At 41.2% G+C, this 18411-nt stretch overlaps 1 protein-coding gene across 2 annotated transcripts in view; it reads left to right on the forward strand.

Annotated features, from left to right (window-relative positions):
* The first annotated feature begins 1725 nt into the window (after positions 1–1725).
* ncapd3 (non-SMC condensin II complex, subunit D3) overlaps positions 1726–18411 on the forward strand; it is a 29419-nt gene continuing 12733 nt past the window's right edge. Inside the window, exons 1-17 of one of the 2 annotated variants that reach the window (XM_031755031.2) lie at positions 1726–1852; positions 2656–2825; positions 2959–3121; positions 3791–3954; positions 4259–4429; positions 4521–4582; positions 4664–4751; positions 7958–8091; positions 10911–10983; positions 11158–11283; positions 13846–14098; positions 14200–14238; positions 15456–15548; positions 15782–15855; positions 15978–16112; positions 16191–16411; positions 16502–16693. In XM_031755031.2, coding sequence (XP_031610891.1) covers positions 1801–1852; positions 2656–2825; positions 2959–3121; positions 3791–3954; positions 4259–4429; positions 4521–4582; positions 4664–4751; positions 7958–8091; positions 10911–10983; positions 11158–11283; positions 13846–14098; positions 14200–14238; positions 15456–15548; positions 15782–15855; positions 15978–16112; positions 16191–16411; positions 16502–16693 — 2210 coding nt within the window. In that variant the 5' untranslated portion in view covers positions 1726–1800. Of the gene's footprint in view, positions 1853–2136; positions 2293–2655; positions 2826–2958; positions 3122–3790; positions 3955–4258; positions 4430–4520; positions 4583–4663; positions 4752–7957; positions 8092–10910; positions 10984–11157; positions 11284–13845; positions 14099–14199; positions 14239–15455; positions 15549–15781; positions 15856–15977; positions 16113–16190; positions 16412–16501; positions 16694–18411 lie in introns of those variants that run through there. The other variant, XM_039622087.1, reaches the window with a different exon arrangement.

Here is an 18411-nt window from a genome sequence, read left to right on the forward strand (position 1 = left end):
GTGCACCACAGTTTGAGAACCACTGATGTAGAGTGAGCAGAGTTCACACACAAAATGAAATGTCTGTTTGTTACGTTTTATTTAAAACGTAACAAAGAGAGAAAAGCAAAATGATGTGTGACATGTAGAATAAAACAGAAGAATACATGAAGCATGCACTGGGAGGTTAATCATTTGAAAACAAAAAAACTTATGACCTTCTATTTCACTCATTCCATTTTCAGGAAAAAAAACACACTATACTGTACCTTTCAGGAAATATGGTCTTTACTTAGCAAAAAGTAACAGTACTAAGTAAAAGTCCTAAATTGTTAGTTCATTTTAGTAAAAATATGTAAAAATGTAATATCATCAGGAAAGTCTTGATGCATGCTCGGTCATCCAGGTAAGTAAATCCTAAAAGTTGATTCTGTTCATCTGGACGTGGGAGAAACGTTTCCTTACTCATCCAAGTCACTTCTTGAGTCCATTGATCAACAACCATTGATTTGATTGGTTTTTGATCAATCATGACAATTTGCATATTAATGCTCAATGAACTGACCTCCCGGCCCATTGTTCATTCAGTGGTGCTAGTTTCAGTCATTGTGAAAATGTGCTGTTTAGAAGATTGGAAACCTGCAGTCAGGTGAGACTGAAGAAGTCACCTGGATGAGTGACAACATTTTGCGTGAATACAAAATCTCAGCCATTGGGAATTTTAACTGTTATAAATGCATATAGGTTTTGAAGATTAACTGATCCAGTGGTGTTTTCTGTCATGGCCAAAGGCCGACTCAGAGAAAAAAAAGACTCAACTGCAGGATGCAGATGGAGGCACTGGTAAGCGTTTTAGTAACCAAGTTTATTTACAAGTCAAGTAAATGTGCAACAAGATGAGTAAATTGAGCTGTGAGTATAAACACAAACTACGAACATAGGCAACCTGAGCTATGGAAGCAACCAGAGAAACTAGAACAGTGGAAACTGCAGTTCTTTGATTTTGGGGGTAGTCAGACTGGATGGCAGAGTCAAGGGGAGTCAGAGTCACTCAAAGGGAGAGCGCAGAGTTTTACACGTAGTTTTTTGCTTTGTATCTGTAACCAGACCTTAACAACAAAATTTGTAACTTGTCTAAATATTTTTTACAAACACAAATCTTTTTTTTACAAACACACAAATTCTCATCTGTAGATGTACAAAACAAAAGATTTTCACATATTTTGGCTTACAAGGTTAGAAAACTCAGTTCACAAATACACATTTGATTTACAAGTACAAAATATTTATGACCACAATTTGAGCCCATAAAGAATGGTGAAACATTCCCATAAACACACTCTGGAACCTTGTGGAAAGCCTTTGCTGAAGAGTTGTTAAAGGGTCGGCTGACATCATATTAAACCCTATAGATTAAGAATGGGATATCACTCAAGTTTATATGCATGTGAAGACAGAAAAGTGAATACTTTTGGGAATATAGTGCGTATCATAAATACCTTCTTTGCACATTATTATTTATCAATTGAAACTATCTATATGACTTTAGTATTAGTCCTATTAAAACTGTTAATAGGAACTGAACTAGTTTATGTTCCAATGAACTAGTTTGAAACTTTACGACCAGTTTTAACTTTTCTTGCAAATTTAAAAAAACAAAAACCAAAAACTAACCATTCACGACCAGAAGGTGGCAGTATTGACCACTGAGGCTGATAACCGGGAAAAGAAATAAAACGAAGAAATTTACTGCGCATGTCCGGAGGTTTTATATTTGGGCGGGCGAATTAAACGAGAAAGAAAAAGACAAATCAAAATAAGATGGCTCTGATATCTGCGTTGCAGTTTCTTAGGTTAAACGATATCCCAGAAGGTAAAACTCTTGTGTCTGTTGTATGTTATCGAAATGTGGTTTACTGAACACCCGGCGGTTTGGCTGGCTGTCAAACTTGGTTGTTAACGGAGCTGTTTCCTGGGTTATTTGAGCCGAGAGATGAACGGTGAAGCGACATTCGTGGATTAGCGAGCTGTGTTAATCTTACAGTCACTGAAAGCGTCTTGTTTACCGTTTACTGTACCCATCGTCTGGGCGGGGGGGGGGTCATCTTTAAATTTTCGGTTTAAACTCGTCTCATTCTTTCACTCAGTGTAGATTATCTGCCATTAACTAAAGCAGTTGAATATTTTCAGATTGTCGTTAAATTTTATAGTCAGCAGTTGTAATGAACTTAATATCTGTGGATTCATGACAGACAGTAATGTCTCTTTGGCATCTGAGAAAACATCGGCTCGTCCGACATTTGACAGGCAAACGTATTAAAAATAGCAGTAAATGAAAGTCAGTCAGTGATTTTGTGATAAAAGAGATCATTTTTACAAAGTTTAGGGATTTAGTAGGTGTTAACCACAGGGTGCTTAGTTTATGTAAAAGTGTAGTTTGTTGTTGTTTTGGTTTATGAGCTGAGTGTAGAGCTGAGTGTAGACTTGTATATAGTTAAACATGTATGGACTATATTATATCGAATACTGACTTGTTAATAATGGAATTTAATTTTTTTTTTTTAAATCATCCTACTCCTTTTCAAGCATAAACATTGTGTAGACATGGAGATTTTCACGAAAACTTGATGTTTTTAAGTTATGTGTTTGACATAATATTATTCTGTCTATTTCCAGCCTGGGTGGACGCGGTGTGGGAAGTGGAGTTTACTGAAAGTATACCACTGGATAAAACTATAGAAGAGGAACTTATAGCCAGGCAAGAGAAGTCTTTCACAGCCCTGTACCAGTGTTTACTGGCCAATGCTGATCAATATCAGTCTGCAGGCAGTGATGGAGCTTCACAGGTAAGCAAATTAGTTTTTGTGGCTCTCTGAAATGCTGGCAAATGCTCAGTCTAAAGTCTTCCTGTAGTCTGTAGTGTCTGTTTCACCATCTGAAGGTTGCAGTCAGCTGACTGTCTCCTATCTTGCATTGCAGAGTGTCTGGGCAGTTCTGGGGGAGAGTGGCATATCAGTCAAGTCTTTGGTGGCTGTGCTGTCCTTCTTTGTCCTGGCAGGAAAATCTAAAGTGGCCAGTGGCCACCAGAGGGTGAACAGCCTGTGTGCAGCCTCAGTGTACCTATTGCTTCTGAGAATTCCAGGTAAGGAAAGTTGAAATGGAAGTAACTCCAAAAGTCCCTCGGTTCTTGGAGCTAGGTGGAACTAACATTGATGAGATAATTGTCACTGCTTATTGACTGTAAATTATAACGTTGGTATAGATGTGTTAGTTTTAAGCAGTGTGTGTCTATCCTGTGACATATTTCTTGGAAGCTGTCTGGACACATTCAGGCCTGTGAGACTCATTTAGACACCGAACCATGGCTCTGTGCTACATGCACACATTTCTGCATATCTGCCATTCAAATACACTTTGTATGTAGTTGGGTTTTTATGTAATATTCAATACTGAACTGTAACCCTAAGTGTAAGTGGTTCAAAAATGAAAAAAATATCTAGTAAGTGGCAGTGCTCTGGCAAAAATGTTCTCTCCAGAGGTCAGAGCAGCATGGTCAGGCTGCTTTGAGCTGATAGGGAGATAAACATAACCCTTTGCTACAACAAAAGTATGCAGAAAAGCATCTCTGAACACAACCCGTTGAACCTTGAAGCTGATGTGCTAAGGCAGCAGGAGATAACAATGGGTGCTGCTCTTGTTGGCTAAGAATAAAAAAACTGAGGCTACAATTCACACGAGCTTAGGAAAACTGGACAGTAAAAGATGTTTGCTTGGGTAAGAGGTGTGAGTGTGTCTCTATTATTGTTTCTAGGGAGCATTGGCAACAAGGTTTTTCATGAAGTTTTGTTGGACACATGTTTGGACCTGACCCGTCACTGCTGGCCTCAGGATTCTGAAAAGAAACGCAAAAAAGACCTGAAGAGTTCTCAGACAGAGGGAAAACGCTCCAAACCACAGAGGAAAGACAGTCCACAGGTACACTCCCAAGGATCATTGTAATGTGATGGCCGAATAGTGACTTTGATACACTAATTTAATAACCAGGTCCATCTAATGTGTTGAATTTCTTTTGTTCAGACTGTCTGACTGACTTAATGTGGGAGCTAATACAACACCATTAATCATTAATTATTCCTCATTTCATTTTCTTAAAACTTTCTGAAGAGGAAAACAAACCAATAAATGGTACTGATATTTTTGATGCTAAAATTGTGCGAAGGTGAGTAAACTTATTCTCTGGTGGAATACATTTATGATCAGACCTATGTGTTATTATCAGATGGAAATGGAGGAGGAAGAGGAGGAGGAGGTGGAAGAGGAAGTTCATCTTTCTGGACAGGACCTGATGAGGATCAGAGATGCTGTAGCTCTCCTGGTCCAAAGCTTACTGAGACTTCTGCAAACATTTCCACTAAAAGACAGTCCTCAGACCATGATCCACTGTTTGCAGGTACCACCTGGCTGTATCTGCACACCTGGTTCATTTCACACTGTGGAACCTGCAGGTTTTGACAGCTAATCCATTCCTTTTCTTTTTCCAGATCTTCAGTAACCTGCTTTACTTTGAACCCACCATTGGCAAACCAGTTTTTGCTGCTGAACAGTGAGTTTTCTTGCTTATTTTGACTTTTTTTTTTTAAATGTATCAAAATATAACTGTGATAGTTGTGTAATTTCTGCACAGAGACATTACGAAACTGAGGAGCATTCCAGAGATGGCTTTCTATGGCCTACAGCTGCTCTGCTCGCCAAAACATGGAGACCAGAAAGAAGTAAGATCCTGTACACTACTTATAAACCTTAGACTATCTCAGTAGATGTCATCATAACACTGTAGAAATATTGTTTTTATAGTGACACAGGCTGGCTGCATTCAAAGATTTGGACTAGGTGGGTCATTCTTGTTTCCCCTCGGCTTGCCTGCAGTACATTGGGGTTTTCCGGGTGGATGGGAGGATTGCTTCCCTGCACCTTCAGTTCAGGGAATGGATCCTGACTGTTTGCACTTATGCACCTAGCCTTCTTCAGTTTAGTGAGTGGGGTATTTGACCGGGGGACTTCAACGCTCACGTGAGCAGTGACCATGAGACCTGGGAGGAATCCCTGCCTGATCTGAACCTGAGTGGTGTTCAGTTATTGCACTTCTGTACAAACCACCTGACGCACCTAAACGTCTGGAATAGGGTGTGCTGGAAATGCACACCCTATTCCAGACCGGGGCCTCAACTCCCACCTCAGACACAACTTTGACAGCATAATACAGTGGCTTGCAAAAGTATTTGGCCCCCTTGAACTTTTCCACATTTTGTCACATTACAGCCACAAACATGAATCAATGTTATTGGAATTCCAGGTGAAAGACCAATACAAAGTGGTGTACACTTGAGAAGTGGAACGAAAATCATACATGATTCCAAACATTTTTTACAAATAAATAACTGCAAAGTGGGGTGTGCATAATTATTCAGCCCCCTGAGTCAATACTTTGTAGAACCACCTTTTGCTGCAGTTACAGCTGCCAGTCTTTTAGGGTATGTCTCTACCAGCTTTGCACATCTACAGACTGAAATCCTTGCCCATTCTTCTTTGCAAAACAGCTCCAGCTCAGTCAGATTAGATGGACAGCGTTTGTGAACAGCAGTTTTCAGATCTTGCCACAGATTCTGGATTGGATTTAGATCTGGACTTTGACTGGGCCATTCTAACACATGGATATGTTTTGTTTTAAACCGTTCCATTGTTGCCCTGGCTTTATGTTTAGGGTCGTTGTCCTGCTGGAAGGTGAACCTCCGCCCCAGTCTCAAGTCTTTTGCAGACTCCAAGAGGTTTTCTTCCAAGATTGCCCTGTATTTGGCTCCATCCATCTTCCCATCAACTCTGACCAGCTTCCCTGTCCCTGCTGAAGAGAAGCACCCCAGAGCATGATGCTGCCACCACCATATGTGACAGTGGGGATGGTGTGTTCAGAGTGATGTGCAGTGTTAGTTTTCCGCCACACATAGCGTTTTGCATTTTGGTCTCATCTGACCAGAGCACCTTCTTCCACATGTTTGCTGTGTCCCCACATGGCTTGTGGCAAACTGCAAACGGGACTTCTTATGGTTTTCTGTTAACAATGGCTTTCTTCTTGCCACTCTTCCATAAAGGCCAACTTTGTGCAGTGCACGACTAATAGTTGTCCTATGGACAGATTCCCCACCTGAGCTGTAGATCTCTGCAGCTCGTCCAGAGTCACCATGGGCCTCTTGGCTGCATTTCTGATCAGCGCTCTCCTTGTTCGGCCTGTGAGTTTAGGTGGACGGCCTTGTCTTGGTAGGTTTACAGTTGTGCCATACTCCTTCCATTTCTGAATGATGGCTTGAACAGTGCTCCGTGGGATGTTCAAGGCTTGGGAAATCTTTTTGTAGCCTAAGCCTGCTTTAAATTTCTCAATAACTTTATCCCTGACTTGTCTGGTGTGTTCTTTGGACTTCATGGTGTTGTTGCTCCCAATATTCTCTTAGACAACCTCTGAGGCCGTCACAGGGCAGCTGTATTTGTACTGAGATTAGATTACACACAGGTGCACTCTATTTAGTCATTAGCACTGATCAGGCAACGTCTATGGGCAACTGACTGCACTCAGACCAAAGGGGGCTGAATAATTACGCACACCCCACTTTGCAGTTATTTATTTGTATGATTTTCGTTCCACTTCTCACGTGTACACCACTTTGTATTGGTCTTTCACCTGGAGTTCCAATAACATTGATTCATGTTTGTGGCTGTAATGTGACAAAATGTGGAAAAGTTCAAGGGGGCCGAATACTTTTGCAAGCCACTGTAAATGAGGCCGGGGACATCGAATCCAAATGGACCATGTTCTGCACCTCCATTCCAGAGGCAGCTGCGAGGTAGTTGGTGCTCATCGTGGCGATAATCCCTGAATCAAATAGTGGAAACTGGAGGTAGCTATCAAGCTGAAGGAGTCCTATTTGACTTGGTTAGGCTGTGGGACTTTGGAAGCAGCTGATGGGTACGGGCAGGCCAAACAGAAAGCACCTTGGGTGGTGCCTGAAGCTGAAACTTGGCTGTCGGAGGCGGTCAGGCTATGAAACAAGACTTTCCGACTTCCTTGAAGCAATTCTGGCGAAGCGTCAGGAGACTCAGGAGTGGAAAGCAGTGTTTCACTCAACTGGACCAACTCTCTCATGGATATTTGAGGTTGTCCGACCAGCCTAAATATCTCTGTCACCTATAAGCTGTAAAAATGTGAGATTTTCAAAAATATTGATGATTTTTGCTAAACTATAGGGCATATAGGCATGGAAAGATGAATTGCTTCATATAGCTCTCTGCATGCCCTTTCATATGATAAATTGTACTCGATATGGTTTGCAGAAATTTTATTTGTGACCTTGGGTGCTAACATTGAAGGTCATGGTCAAATGCAATCCAACCTAGGTACTCATGTCCCCCAAGTCCTGGGATATCGACATGAAGTTAAAAGATGATCCACAAAAGATGTTGAATAATATAAAGTTTTTATTTATTTTCACTTTTTGTGTGACCTTGACCCAAAATTAAATCAGCTCGAGCTATTACCAAATTTGAACGTGGTATCTTAAAACCTGTGGACGATGGATTTCATCTGCTAGCAGTCTGTCACATACTAGAAGAAGTTGATCATATCTTCAGTGCAGTTAGTGGATAATGCGTTCTTCATCCTTTTCCAGTGGGATCCAAAGGGGCAAAAGGTATATAATGGAATGATCACCACCCGATGAAGCCAACAGAACAACCAAGCTGTGACAAGATTCTGAGAAAAATTCAACTGAGAAAATGTTAAAATGATCTCACAGTATGACTGTTGCAAAATAAAGTGACTTCAGTATTTATTGAGGGATGAGACCCATGTGCTAAGTTCCCACCAGAGTCATCACACGTATCATGTCTTCTGAAAGAGACTTTAATGAATTTTATCTGTTGTGTCATCCAGTCCTTGAGGAGGGTGTTCCACCAGCTCCTCTACGTGATTTTGATGATGAAAAAGGGCAACACTGGGAAGCCGTCCCTCCTCGTACCGAGCCAGACCATCCTCGCTACTCGTGACCAGGCCATCCAGTTTGTCTGGTAAATAGTTTTGTTTTAATATTCATCTGATACTTTTTTCTTGTCTACATCTCAACATGGTGGATGTTGGAAAGAAAAAGTTAAAACATGTAATCTGTTTCAGTTTTTGAATTGATTTTGATGATGACTATAGTTTTGGTAATGAAAGCTTGTCTTTAAAGGGATCTCATTTTCCATCTACGGGAGCCTCTCTCATCTTATGACAGACAGGTTAGGCTTCAGTGCCCCACCCTGAGAGACGGGGTGCACGGGGTCAGGTCACCAGTCTATCTCAGAGTAAATACAGATTCATATCTCTGGCTAGTTGAGAATTGGCCGTTAACTGAACCAGTCTTTGGAAAGTTCCCAGAGAAAATTTAGTTCAATTCAGTTTTAATTATGTTGTAAGGTAAAGAGCTTAACTGGTAAAACTGATTCTTATATAGCGCTTTTCTACTCTCCCAGAGTACTCAAAGCGCTCTATACAACATGCCACATTCACCCAATTACACCCATTCTCATAAGCACTTTCTCTACACTGAGTGCTTTCTAACTATATTCACCATCCAATGGATGCATCGGAGAGTAACTTGGCATGCATAAATACTCTAGGAACAACAAGTAGGCCTGCAGTGTGAGAGCGAAGTGCTCTAATAGGGTGATATGGTACTACAAGGTCATTAAGATAAGATGGGGCCTGATTATTTAAGACCTTGTATGTGAGGAGCAGGATTTTGAATTCTGGATTTAACAGGAAGCCAATGAAGGGAAGCCAAAACAGGAGAAATCTGCTCTCTCTTTCTAGTCCCTGTCAGGACTCTTGCTGCAGCATTTTGGATTAGCTGAAGGCTTTTCAGCGAGTTTTTAGGACATCCTGATAATAATGAATTACAGTAGTCCAGCCTGGAAGTAATAAATGCATGAACTAGTTTTTCAGCATCACTCTGAGACAGGATATTTCTAATTTTAGAGATGTTGCACAAATGGAAGAAAGCAGTCTTACATATTTGTTTAATATGTGCGTTGAAGGACAATTGGATACAAAGAGTCCAAATATCAGCATTACTGAAAGCGGCTGTGCTTAATGTAGCTGGTCTGCACTGTGGCACATGGCATTGAACATGATAACAGTGAATGAATATAATTATATTAGATATAATAACTTAATTACTTTCAGAAAGACATCTACTGTGATAAAGTCTACTCTCCACTGCTGTGTAATCAATTATTGTAAATGTAAATGTTATCAGGAAATGATCAGACAGCAGAGGGTTTTCAGGAAACACTGTTAAATGTTCAGTTTCTATGCCATATGTTAAAACCAGATCTAGAGTGTGATTAAAGTGGTGGGTGGGTTCTTTTACATTTTGACAGAAGCCAATTGAGTCTAATAACAGATTAAATGCCATGTTGAGGCTGTCATTTTTAGCATCTACATGGATGTTAAAATCACCCACAATAATTATTTTATCTGAGCTGAGCACTAAATCAGATAAAAAGTCTGAGAAATCAGACAGAAACTCTGTGTAAGGCCCAGGTGGACGATAGATGATAACAAGTAAGACTGGTAATGTAATGTTTAATAATCTACACTTTCACTCTTGAGGGTTTTGGTGCTGTTGATGATGCTATATTGTTCCTGGGTGGTTGTTTTTTGATGGTTTGGGAGCAGACACAGTGCAGGCGGATAATGTTTTGGAGGAATAATAGAAAGAGAGAAGGTCTGCGGAGGTGTGTTAAGGTGTTTTCACACCTGTGGTGGTGAACTCTGGTTCATTTTCCCCCAGTTTCAAACAAACTCGAGGGCGGTTTGTTTATGGTGTGAATGTGATGCGACCCTGATCTGAATGAGCGGGTATGAGTTACAAGTTTGTGCTAAAAACTGTCCCGTAGCCACGTATGCTTTGCAAGAAGGTATTATAGACATGCAAAAGTCTTTAGGGGCTAGCAACTAGCTGTGAAATTAACGCGATTTATCAATGTTCTCAAAAAACTAGTCCACAGCACCTTGTATTTATTTTGTTTCTCCCGCCCCAGACACATCAGGCTAATGGGCGGACACAACTGATTCGCACCAGAGTAAACAAACCACAGGTGTGGAAACTTCTTCTCAGTCTCGGTTGTTGTGTCCTTGGGCAAGACACTTCACCCGTTGCCTACTGGTGGTGGTCAGAGGGCCCGGTGGCGCCAGTGTCTGGCAGCCTCTCCTCTGTCAGTGCGCCCCAGGGTGGCTGTGGCTGCAATGTAGCTTGCCATCACCAGTGTGTGAATGTGTGTGTGAATGGGTGGATGACTGAATGTAGTGTAAAGCGCTTTGGGGTCCATGAGGACTAAGTAAAGCGCTATACAAATACAGGCCATTTACCATTTAAGACTGTAACTGGAATAACAAGGAAACAGACTCTAGCTGGTTGTGAAGCTGCTTGTCAGTCAATTGTCTAATTATTTTTGAGCCTTATTAAGTGGCGACTGTATAAAAATTACTTTTGTTAAATTAAAGGTGAAAGTCTGCACTTCGGTCACTACTTAATTTTTTTGAAATCCCTGTGGAAGTATTTGGCAGCAAAATGATTTTTAAACATAGACCTGTTCATATCTGACCATTCCTAGAATTAATGATTGTTTACATTGTTAAAGGCATCAGTTTCAGTATGTGCGCGCACACAGAGCATCTTTGTAAGCATAATGGAGCAGTCATCACAGTCTCTCCTCTACCTTCTGCAGTTTAAAGGACCGGCACTAATGTGTCACTTGAAGATGTCTAGGATCGTGACTATTCAGGGATGTTTCTGAATCTTTAAGAGCAGATGTGTAAAATAATTCTATATTTATATTTACAGTCATCTTGTGGATGAGCTGAAGGAGCTGGCACTGCCTTTCCTGCAAATCCTCCTACAGCACATCTGCTTCCAGGTGAATTCTCCAGCAAGCACTCAGCATAAATTCACTTTCTGCAAACACAGAATTCCAGTTTTTTTTTGAAGTTCAGAAACTGTCTGCATCTTAAAGTGTACAATGTGACAACTGTATTGGCTAGTTGCATTGTGGCATTGTTATCATGAATGTTTGTGTTGTGCTGATATACAGATGGTTGAAAAGAACGAGTATCGAAGCCATGGAGCTCAGGCTGTGGGTATGCTGACGTCTCAGATGGCAAGTGAAGACTATGCTTGCTTCATTAAGTGGCTGTGTAACTTCTCCAGAAGCTCAAAGGTAAGGTTTTACTTTAACTGTCTGAGAAATGGTTTCACTTCCACATGCTGACACTGGCGTAGACACTGCAGGTTTCTATCTGATCAATGATCTTGAGCTAACGCTACTCTTAAGTCAAACAACTGCTCAAATGATTTCCGTGTCACAGACAAATGTTTAGCGTCTCAATAAAATTTCAGCAGTTTTGCTGAAGTTGTAGCACACGTTCAAAGATCCTGATAAAACTCAATCAGAGCGCCTTTTTTTTTTTTTTTTTTTTTTTTTAAATTTAAAATTATTGTGTTCATCTTCCTGTGTGATACTCTGTTTTATCCTGTTTGCTTATTTGGCGCATGTTTGAACTTAGCTAAATGTCAGTGAGCTTCATCACCTTCTGTCTTGCCATTCTTAATCAGGTTGCTCCTTTCAAAACTAGTCATTGCACTGTTAGTTCCTGCACACCATGGTTAAATAATCAAACCTGTGGTCTTCGACGCTCCTGTCGAAAAGCAGAGCGTCTCTGGAAGTCCACTGGGCTGGTTGTCCATCGGGAACACTTCAAAGAACTTCTTCACTTATATAATGAGTCAGTCAAAGAGGCCAGATCCTCTTACTTCAATAATCTCATAAATCGTCATAAAAATAACCCAAGAATTCTATTTGATACCATCAACAGTATTGTTTCTCCTCCAACTCAGCATGCTGTGTTACTTTCTGATGAAGACTTCAGCACTTTCCTCAATTACTTTGTAAATAAGGTGATGGACTTGAGATCCAAAATCTCCTCAAGTGCCTCCCCTTATGAAGATGCCCCTTGTTGTCCCGGGTCATTTACTTCTTTTTCTCCAATCACACTCAATGACTTAATTGCAGTAATAGGTAAAATGAAATCCTCATCATGCTCCTTAGATATATTACCTCCCTCTGTCCTGTCTGGGACTCTCACCAGCATTGGTCCCACACTTCTATACATCATCAACAATTCACTGAGGCAAGGCTGTGCTCCGTCCTATTTTAAACATGCTGAGGTAACCCCTCTGTTAAAAAACAGAATCTAGATCCTACCTCCCCTAGTAGTTATCGTCCTATTTCAAGATTGCCATTTATAAGTAAATTACTAGAAAAAATTGTAGAAAATCAGTTCAGGTCCTTACTATGCCGATTGCAGATTTTTTACCCTTTTCAGTCTGGCTTTCAAAAGCAGCACTCTACAGAGACCGCTCTCTTAAGGGTCCATAATGATCTACTAATGGCACCTGATGCAGGAAATTGTTCCGTGATCATTTTGCTAGATCTTAGCGCAGCCTTCGATACCATCGACCACAAAATCCTACTTAACAGGCTGAAGGTTCTGGCTGGTATATCTGGCACCGCCTTAGACTGGTTTTCTTCCTACTTATCAGACAGGACCTTTTCTGTTAGGACTGATAGGTTCTCCTCTAACACTGCTGCCCTAACCTGCGGGGTTCCACAGGGTTCAGTTTTGGGTCCATTGTTATTTTCTTTTTATATGCTTCCTTTAGCTGGCATTATTCAGTCTTTTAGTGACCTGTCTTATCATTTCTATGCCGATGACATTCAGCTGTATATGTCCTTTAAGCCTCATCAGCTGGATAGGCTGTCCACCCTAGTCCAGTGTTTAACTCAAATCTCTGATTGGCTTTCTAACAATTACCTTGTTTTAAACATGAACAAGACAGAGACCATGATCATAGCTCCTCCTGATCTATATTCTAAAATCAGTCAGGTTCTTGCCCCTTTCTGTTCTTCTGCTAAGCCAAATATTCGAAATCTTGGAGTAATATTTGACTCTTCTTTGGGCCTTGACTCGCACGTAAAATCTCTGTCTCGTTCCTGTTTATTTCATTTAAGGAATATTTATACTGCGACATATGGTCTCTTTAGCTGAACTGGAAAAAATTGTCCATGCATTTGTGTCATCGCGTTTAGATTATTGTAATTCCCTGTTTACCAGCTTGGATAAATCATCTCTTTCTCACCTCCAAGCTATACAAAACGCAGCAGCCAGACTACTAACTCGCTCTAGCAAGCGAGCTCACATCACTCCTATTTTATGTTCTTTACATTGGCTCCCAATAGATTTTAAAATTATTGTTTTAACGTACAGAGCACTAAATGGCCAAGCCCCAGATTATTTATCCAAGCTTCTCACAAAATACCCTGCTGCTCGCCGTCTCCGCTCTCAGACTCAGAGTTTGTTGGTTGCTCCCAGAACACGACTGAAGACGAAAGGGGGCGGAGCCTTTCAGTCTGTGGCACCAAGGCTGTGGAACAGTCTACCTCTACAACTACATTTGGTTGACTCTGTGGAATCCTTTAAAAAACAGTTAAAAACTTTACTGTTTAAACAAGCTTTCTGTTGACCAATGCTTTTTTACATTTTTATATTTTTAATTTGCATTTAAATTCTATATTGTGTATATTGTGCATTTTGCTATTTATCATACTGTTTATTTTAATCTCTGTGTGCAGCGCTTTGTGACTACCTGTCTATGAAAAGCGCTTAATAAATAAACTTTACTTACTTACTGTCAGTGGTACTGACTGCGATGGCCTCTACAGATGGTGCACCGGCTGTTCTCTGTGGATGTGGTGATGGTTTTGCTGGAGCAGCCAGAGAGAAGACCAGAGGAGTGTCGAGATCCGGATCTTGTTTGTTTCCTGACGCACAGGTTCCTTATCCAGAACCTGCTCTTTGCTCGACGGATGGATGAATCTCCCACTGTCCAGGGCCATGCTCTGAACTGCCTGGCTCAGTGCCTGGAGCTGCCTTCTCTCAATGCCACCAGAGCCATCCACAACCTCTTCTGTGCCAGTGAGAACACCCTCAGGATCTCAGTACAGTCTAAAGGGTAAAGACACAGGCCTTCAAACTAAATCATTAAAGTTGTTGTGTTTTCTTTCTGCTCTGTTAAGCTGGAACCCAGACGGTGCTGGAAGGTGAAATCACAGAAGGTAATGCTTGGTTTTTGTCTTATTTCCCTGTAGTCAGGTTAAAAAATAAAAGCCGTAGCCTGGCTCTCTGAGTCTTGCAGGTATTATATATCCTGGAAAAAAAGGTGTAAACTTTGTCACAGGACCACAAAACATGAATAAAGTGACCTTCAGTGTCACGCTCTGATCCCACTACTCAACTTTTGAGTAGTATTGACAGAGATCCATTATGACTATTCCCATAGCTGATGGCTATGGGAATAGCTACAGCTACGTACACACACCTGAAGAATGTAGTCCTGGGAGTGCAAAAGTTTTAGTGTCATTTTGATATAGATCAGTCAGTCTGTACATTGAGGCCGTTTTCCAGCCAATTTAAAAAAGGGACATAATCACTCGGTGTATGCAGTCATGGCTAAAAGAAAGTATAAGCTTTCATCAGTTCTAAACTTTTGTTTAAATTCAGCCTGAGATCAGCAACAGAACATGTTATACATAATTTACTCAGCAAACACTAAAACAACATCCAGAAGGAGTGTGTGAAAAGTTTCCATATGTTTCCATTCACCCTGAGGTCAGACCATGAGCAAAAACCACATGAGCTACATCTTTTATAGGTCATAGTTCATCCATCCATCTCTTTCCACTTATCCAATTCAGGGTTTCTTCACACCTCATTGTTGTGCTTTTCAACCACATGAGGGTTTACCTGGAGGTAAAGATGTTTCACCTCAAGATTTAGACTGACTCTGATTTCCTAACATGTACAGGAAACAACATGTAAGCTCTTAACCTGGGTGGAAGGAAAGATTTGTCCATGCACAGTGAGAATTTATCACATTAATCCAGAGAAGTTGGTTCCTGCCAGAAAAACCTCTGTTTTCTCAGTGTTTCATTGAAAAGTCAGGCTGTTGCAGTGGCCTAGTCAAAGTCCAGACCTAAAACCGACTGGAGGTGAAGAGAGCTGTGACTGCAGGGCTTATTTCTCTCGTTCTCTAAAGAAAACACAAAGGTTTACAACATAAATATCTCAGACCTGTAAACAGTCTGGAGCTGGCACAACAGGAAAATGCAAAAATAAAGGATGTTACTGCATCTCAGGTTGTATTCACCTGAGCCCTGACAAAGACCACATTATTTTTTTGTTTCACTGATGAAATCTTAGAACTGGCAGAGGATGTGCTGTGTTGACTATGACTGCACCTTGTAATGGTGTTGTTGATATGACTTTGTTTCAGGGACTCTCAGTAACCAGCACACGCTGAAAACCTACCGTACTCTTCCATTCAGGACTGTGGAGCTGAGCAGCACTGACAGCTCTGGTTGTTATGGTGAGATCTTCCATCTTTCTATTTTCTTCCACTTATTGAATAGCTTTAATATCTTATCGTGTATGTAACGGTGTGAGAGGCGGGGTATACCCTGGACAAGGTTGCCAGTTTGCCACAAGGCTAACACACATTTAAATCATTTTTGTCACATGTTTGTTTTTATTAATTTGTTTTTCATGGACTGGATACTGGAGATCAGTGAGTCACATAGTTCATTTCTGTATTCAATGCAGCAAAAGAGAATTTGGCCCTCCTCCTGCGGCGTGTGAAGGATTCAAAGACTAATGTGAGGAAAGCAGCATTGCAGGTACCTGGAACTTAACATACTCGGGAACAGCCACGATTTAGATTGAAGTCATTTGCTGTGGGTGGGGGTGGGGTTAAATATATGCATTTTTCCAGGCTGACTTGTGTGCTCTTCCTGCACAGGCCTTGCTGGGTCTCCTGAAACATGATGTGATCCCCATGAGTTGGGAGAATCTTCAGACTTTGTCAGAGCGCTGCAGAGACCCATCTGTGTCTGTGAAAAAGAAGGCCCTGCAGTGTGTGGGGGACCTGCTCAGTGTGAGTGGAACCACATACTGATGGGGCTGTCACTGAAGTGACCGTGGGTAAGATCTAACCCTAACATCTCTCTACCAGGTTAAACCAGAGTGCAGTGTGGTGCAAAAGGCGTGGCTGCAGGGTGTGGTGCCAGCTGTGGCGGACTCTGAGACCTCGGTACAAGACAAGGCCCTGGAGGCGCTAGACCAGGTGCTGCTCAGTCGGGTCAAACCGTACTCTGCTGGCTGCCACCTGGATGCCGGTCAGAGGCTGATGTGGGACCTGCTGGGCCTACTGTGTCACGAGTGCCAGAACCTCAGGTGAAGCCAGCCTAGCTTTTGTTTCATATAAAATAACATGTCTGTAATGTTTAACGTTAAATACTGAATGTGTTTGTACCCGGTCTCCAGTCGTTACTTTAGCAAGGCCTTCACCATCTGGTCCAAACAGAACAAGTTCACACCGTCATTTATCTCCAACCTGATCTCACATACTGAGGCTGATCATGCTGCCGGAGCCTGGCTGCTGCTCTCCAAGGTTGTTTCTTCATCCTCCAGACTGCCTTATGGCAAGATTCTGGACGCCTGGGACAAGATGGTCAGGTGGGCAAGACCAAATGAATCTGTCACGTTTATTTGAATTAAAATTTTTTGGTAGCACTTTATAATCTAGCCTGTAATTTGGCATGTCATTTTCCATAAGTTGGTGTGTAATTTGAATTTAATTTAAAAAAACAAACCTAACACTTGTAAGACTGCATCAGAGGTGTAAGCATCGCTGTATCACTGTGTCAAAGTAACTGAGGATGGAACAAAGAAAAATATGAAGGATTTTTGGCGGCTAAGTCTTTTTTTGTGTTTTATAACCTCTGTGAATATGCTGCAGTAGACCAACAACGTCATAAAACCACAAACCCACAACTTTATTTATAAGCAGAGAAAGAAGCTTGTTTTTGGTTTTGGGTTTTTTTTGCTTATGATATTACATTTTTTGCCTAAAACCTTTTTTTTTTCTTCTTCATACTTACTTGAGATACTCTGTATCTCATTGTACAACTGTATAGTGACAATAAAGGCATTCTATTCTATTACTTGATTACAAGGATGAATATGGTGAAATCTGCAAACCTTCCTTTACTTTGTTTTTGTTTTGTTTTTTCCTCCACCTTCTGGATGCAAACTCACTTCCACCGTTTATTAAAAAACAATCTGCAGCCCTTCTATGCATTGTGGGCTTTTTTGGAAACAAAACAAAAACAAACAAGGTGAACAGCAACACTGTACACAGGGGCAGACTGATACATGATAGGTTTTGTGTGCATACAAACAAATATATTCTTTATGCAATTTTGAATTACATGGGGCCATTTCTGCCGACTTGTACGCCCTCGTCACTGCATCGTCAAAGCTACCAATCACCCAATGTAAGGAGGGAAAAATGCGTGATGCAGAATGAGCAACACTCTCCTTTGACCAATCAGATCTGTAAGATGGCAGGAAATGGTGATTTTCAGGAACCTGTCCTCGCAGCAGAGATGTCTTTATTAGAGAAATGTGATGTTGTGGTGGTTGATTTAAGGTTTGGACAGCAAAGACAGAGTTCATGTTTTTGAAACATGAACGATAGAGTTGGTTTTGTTTTTGTTTGGAGAGTGATGAAACTTAGTTTGGTAAGCTGTGACCTCTGTCAGGGGACGTGGGAAACACAGGAATCTGTGTTTAAATCTTTTTGTGTAACACAATACTCTCCGTCTCTTTCACCCCCATCATTCCCTCAATTTTTCCCTCCTCCTCAGCAACCAGATACCATGTGCTGCCATATAATTTTTGACATGGTGGATTTTTCTACCAACAGATAAAGGCTGACATGTTTTTGTCTTGGTTTTTTCTTTTACTTGGAAGTAAACTACTTCTTAGGAGATCCTTTTTTTAACTTTCTTTAAGACTTTTTAGACTCTGCTGCGTCATCTTAAATTTGTCGTGTGATTTAGGGCAGCGGTCCCCAACCCCCGGGCCTCGGACCGGTACCGGTCCGTGAGTCGTTTGGTACCGGGCCGCGAGAGTTGAGGCTCAGGTGTGAAATGTATGGTTTTCATGGTTTTTATCGGTTTTCAGCGTTATTTTGTTATCGTTTTTATCGTTAACTCGGTTTTCCTGGGTCTTTTCACGTGTGTTATGAATAAATCTTCTTTTTTTCGGTACCGGCACTAGTTTTATTTTGTTGTATTTATGCGCGACACCTTATTGCCGGTCCGTGAAAATATTGTCGGGCATAAACCGGTCCATGGCGCAAAAAAGGTTGGGGACCGCTGATTTAGGGC

Source organism: Oreochromis aureus, linkage group 13 (genome assembly GCF_013358895.1).
Source record: "Oreochromis aureus strain Israel breed Guangdong linkage group 13, ZZ_aureus, whole genome shotgun sequence".
NCBI classification, from domain to species: Eukaryota; Metazoa; Chordata; class Actinopteri; order Cichliformes; family Cichlidae; genus Oreochromis; species Oreochromis aureus.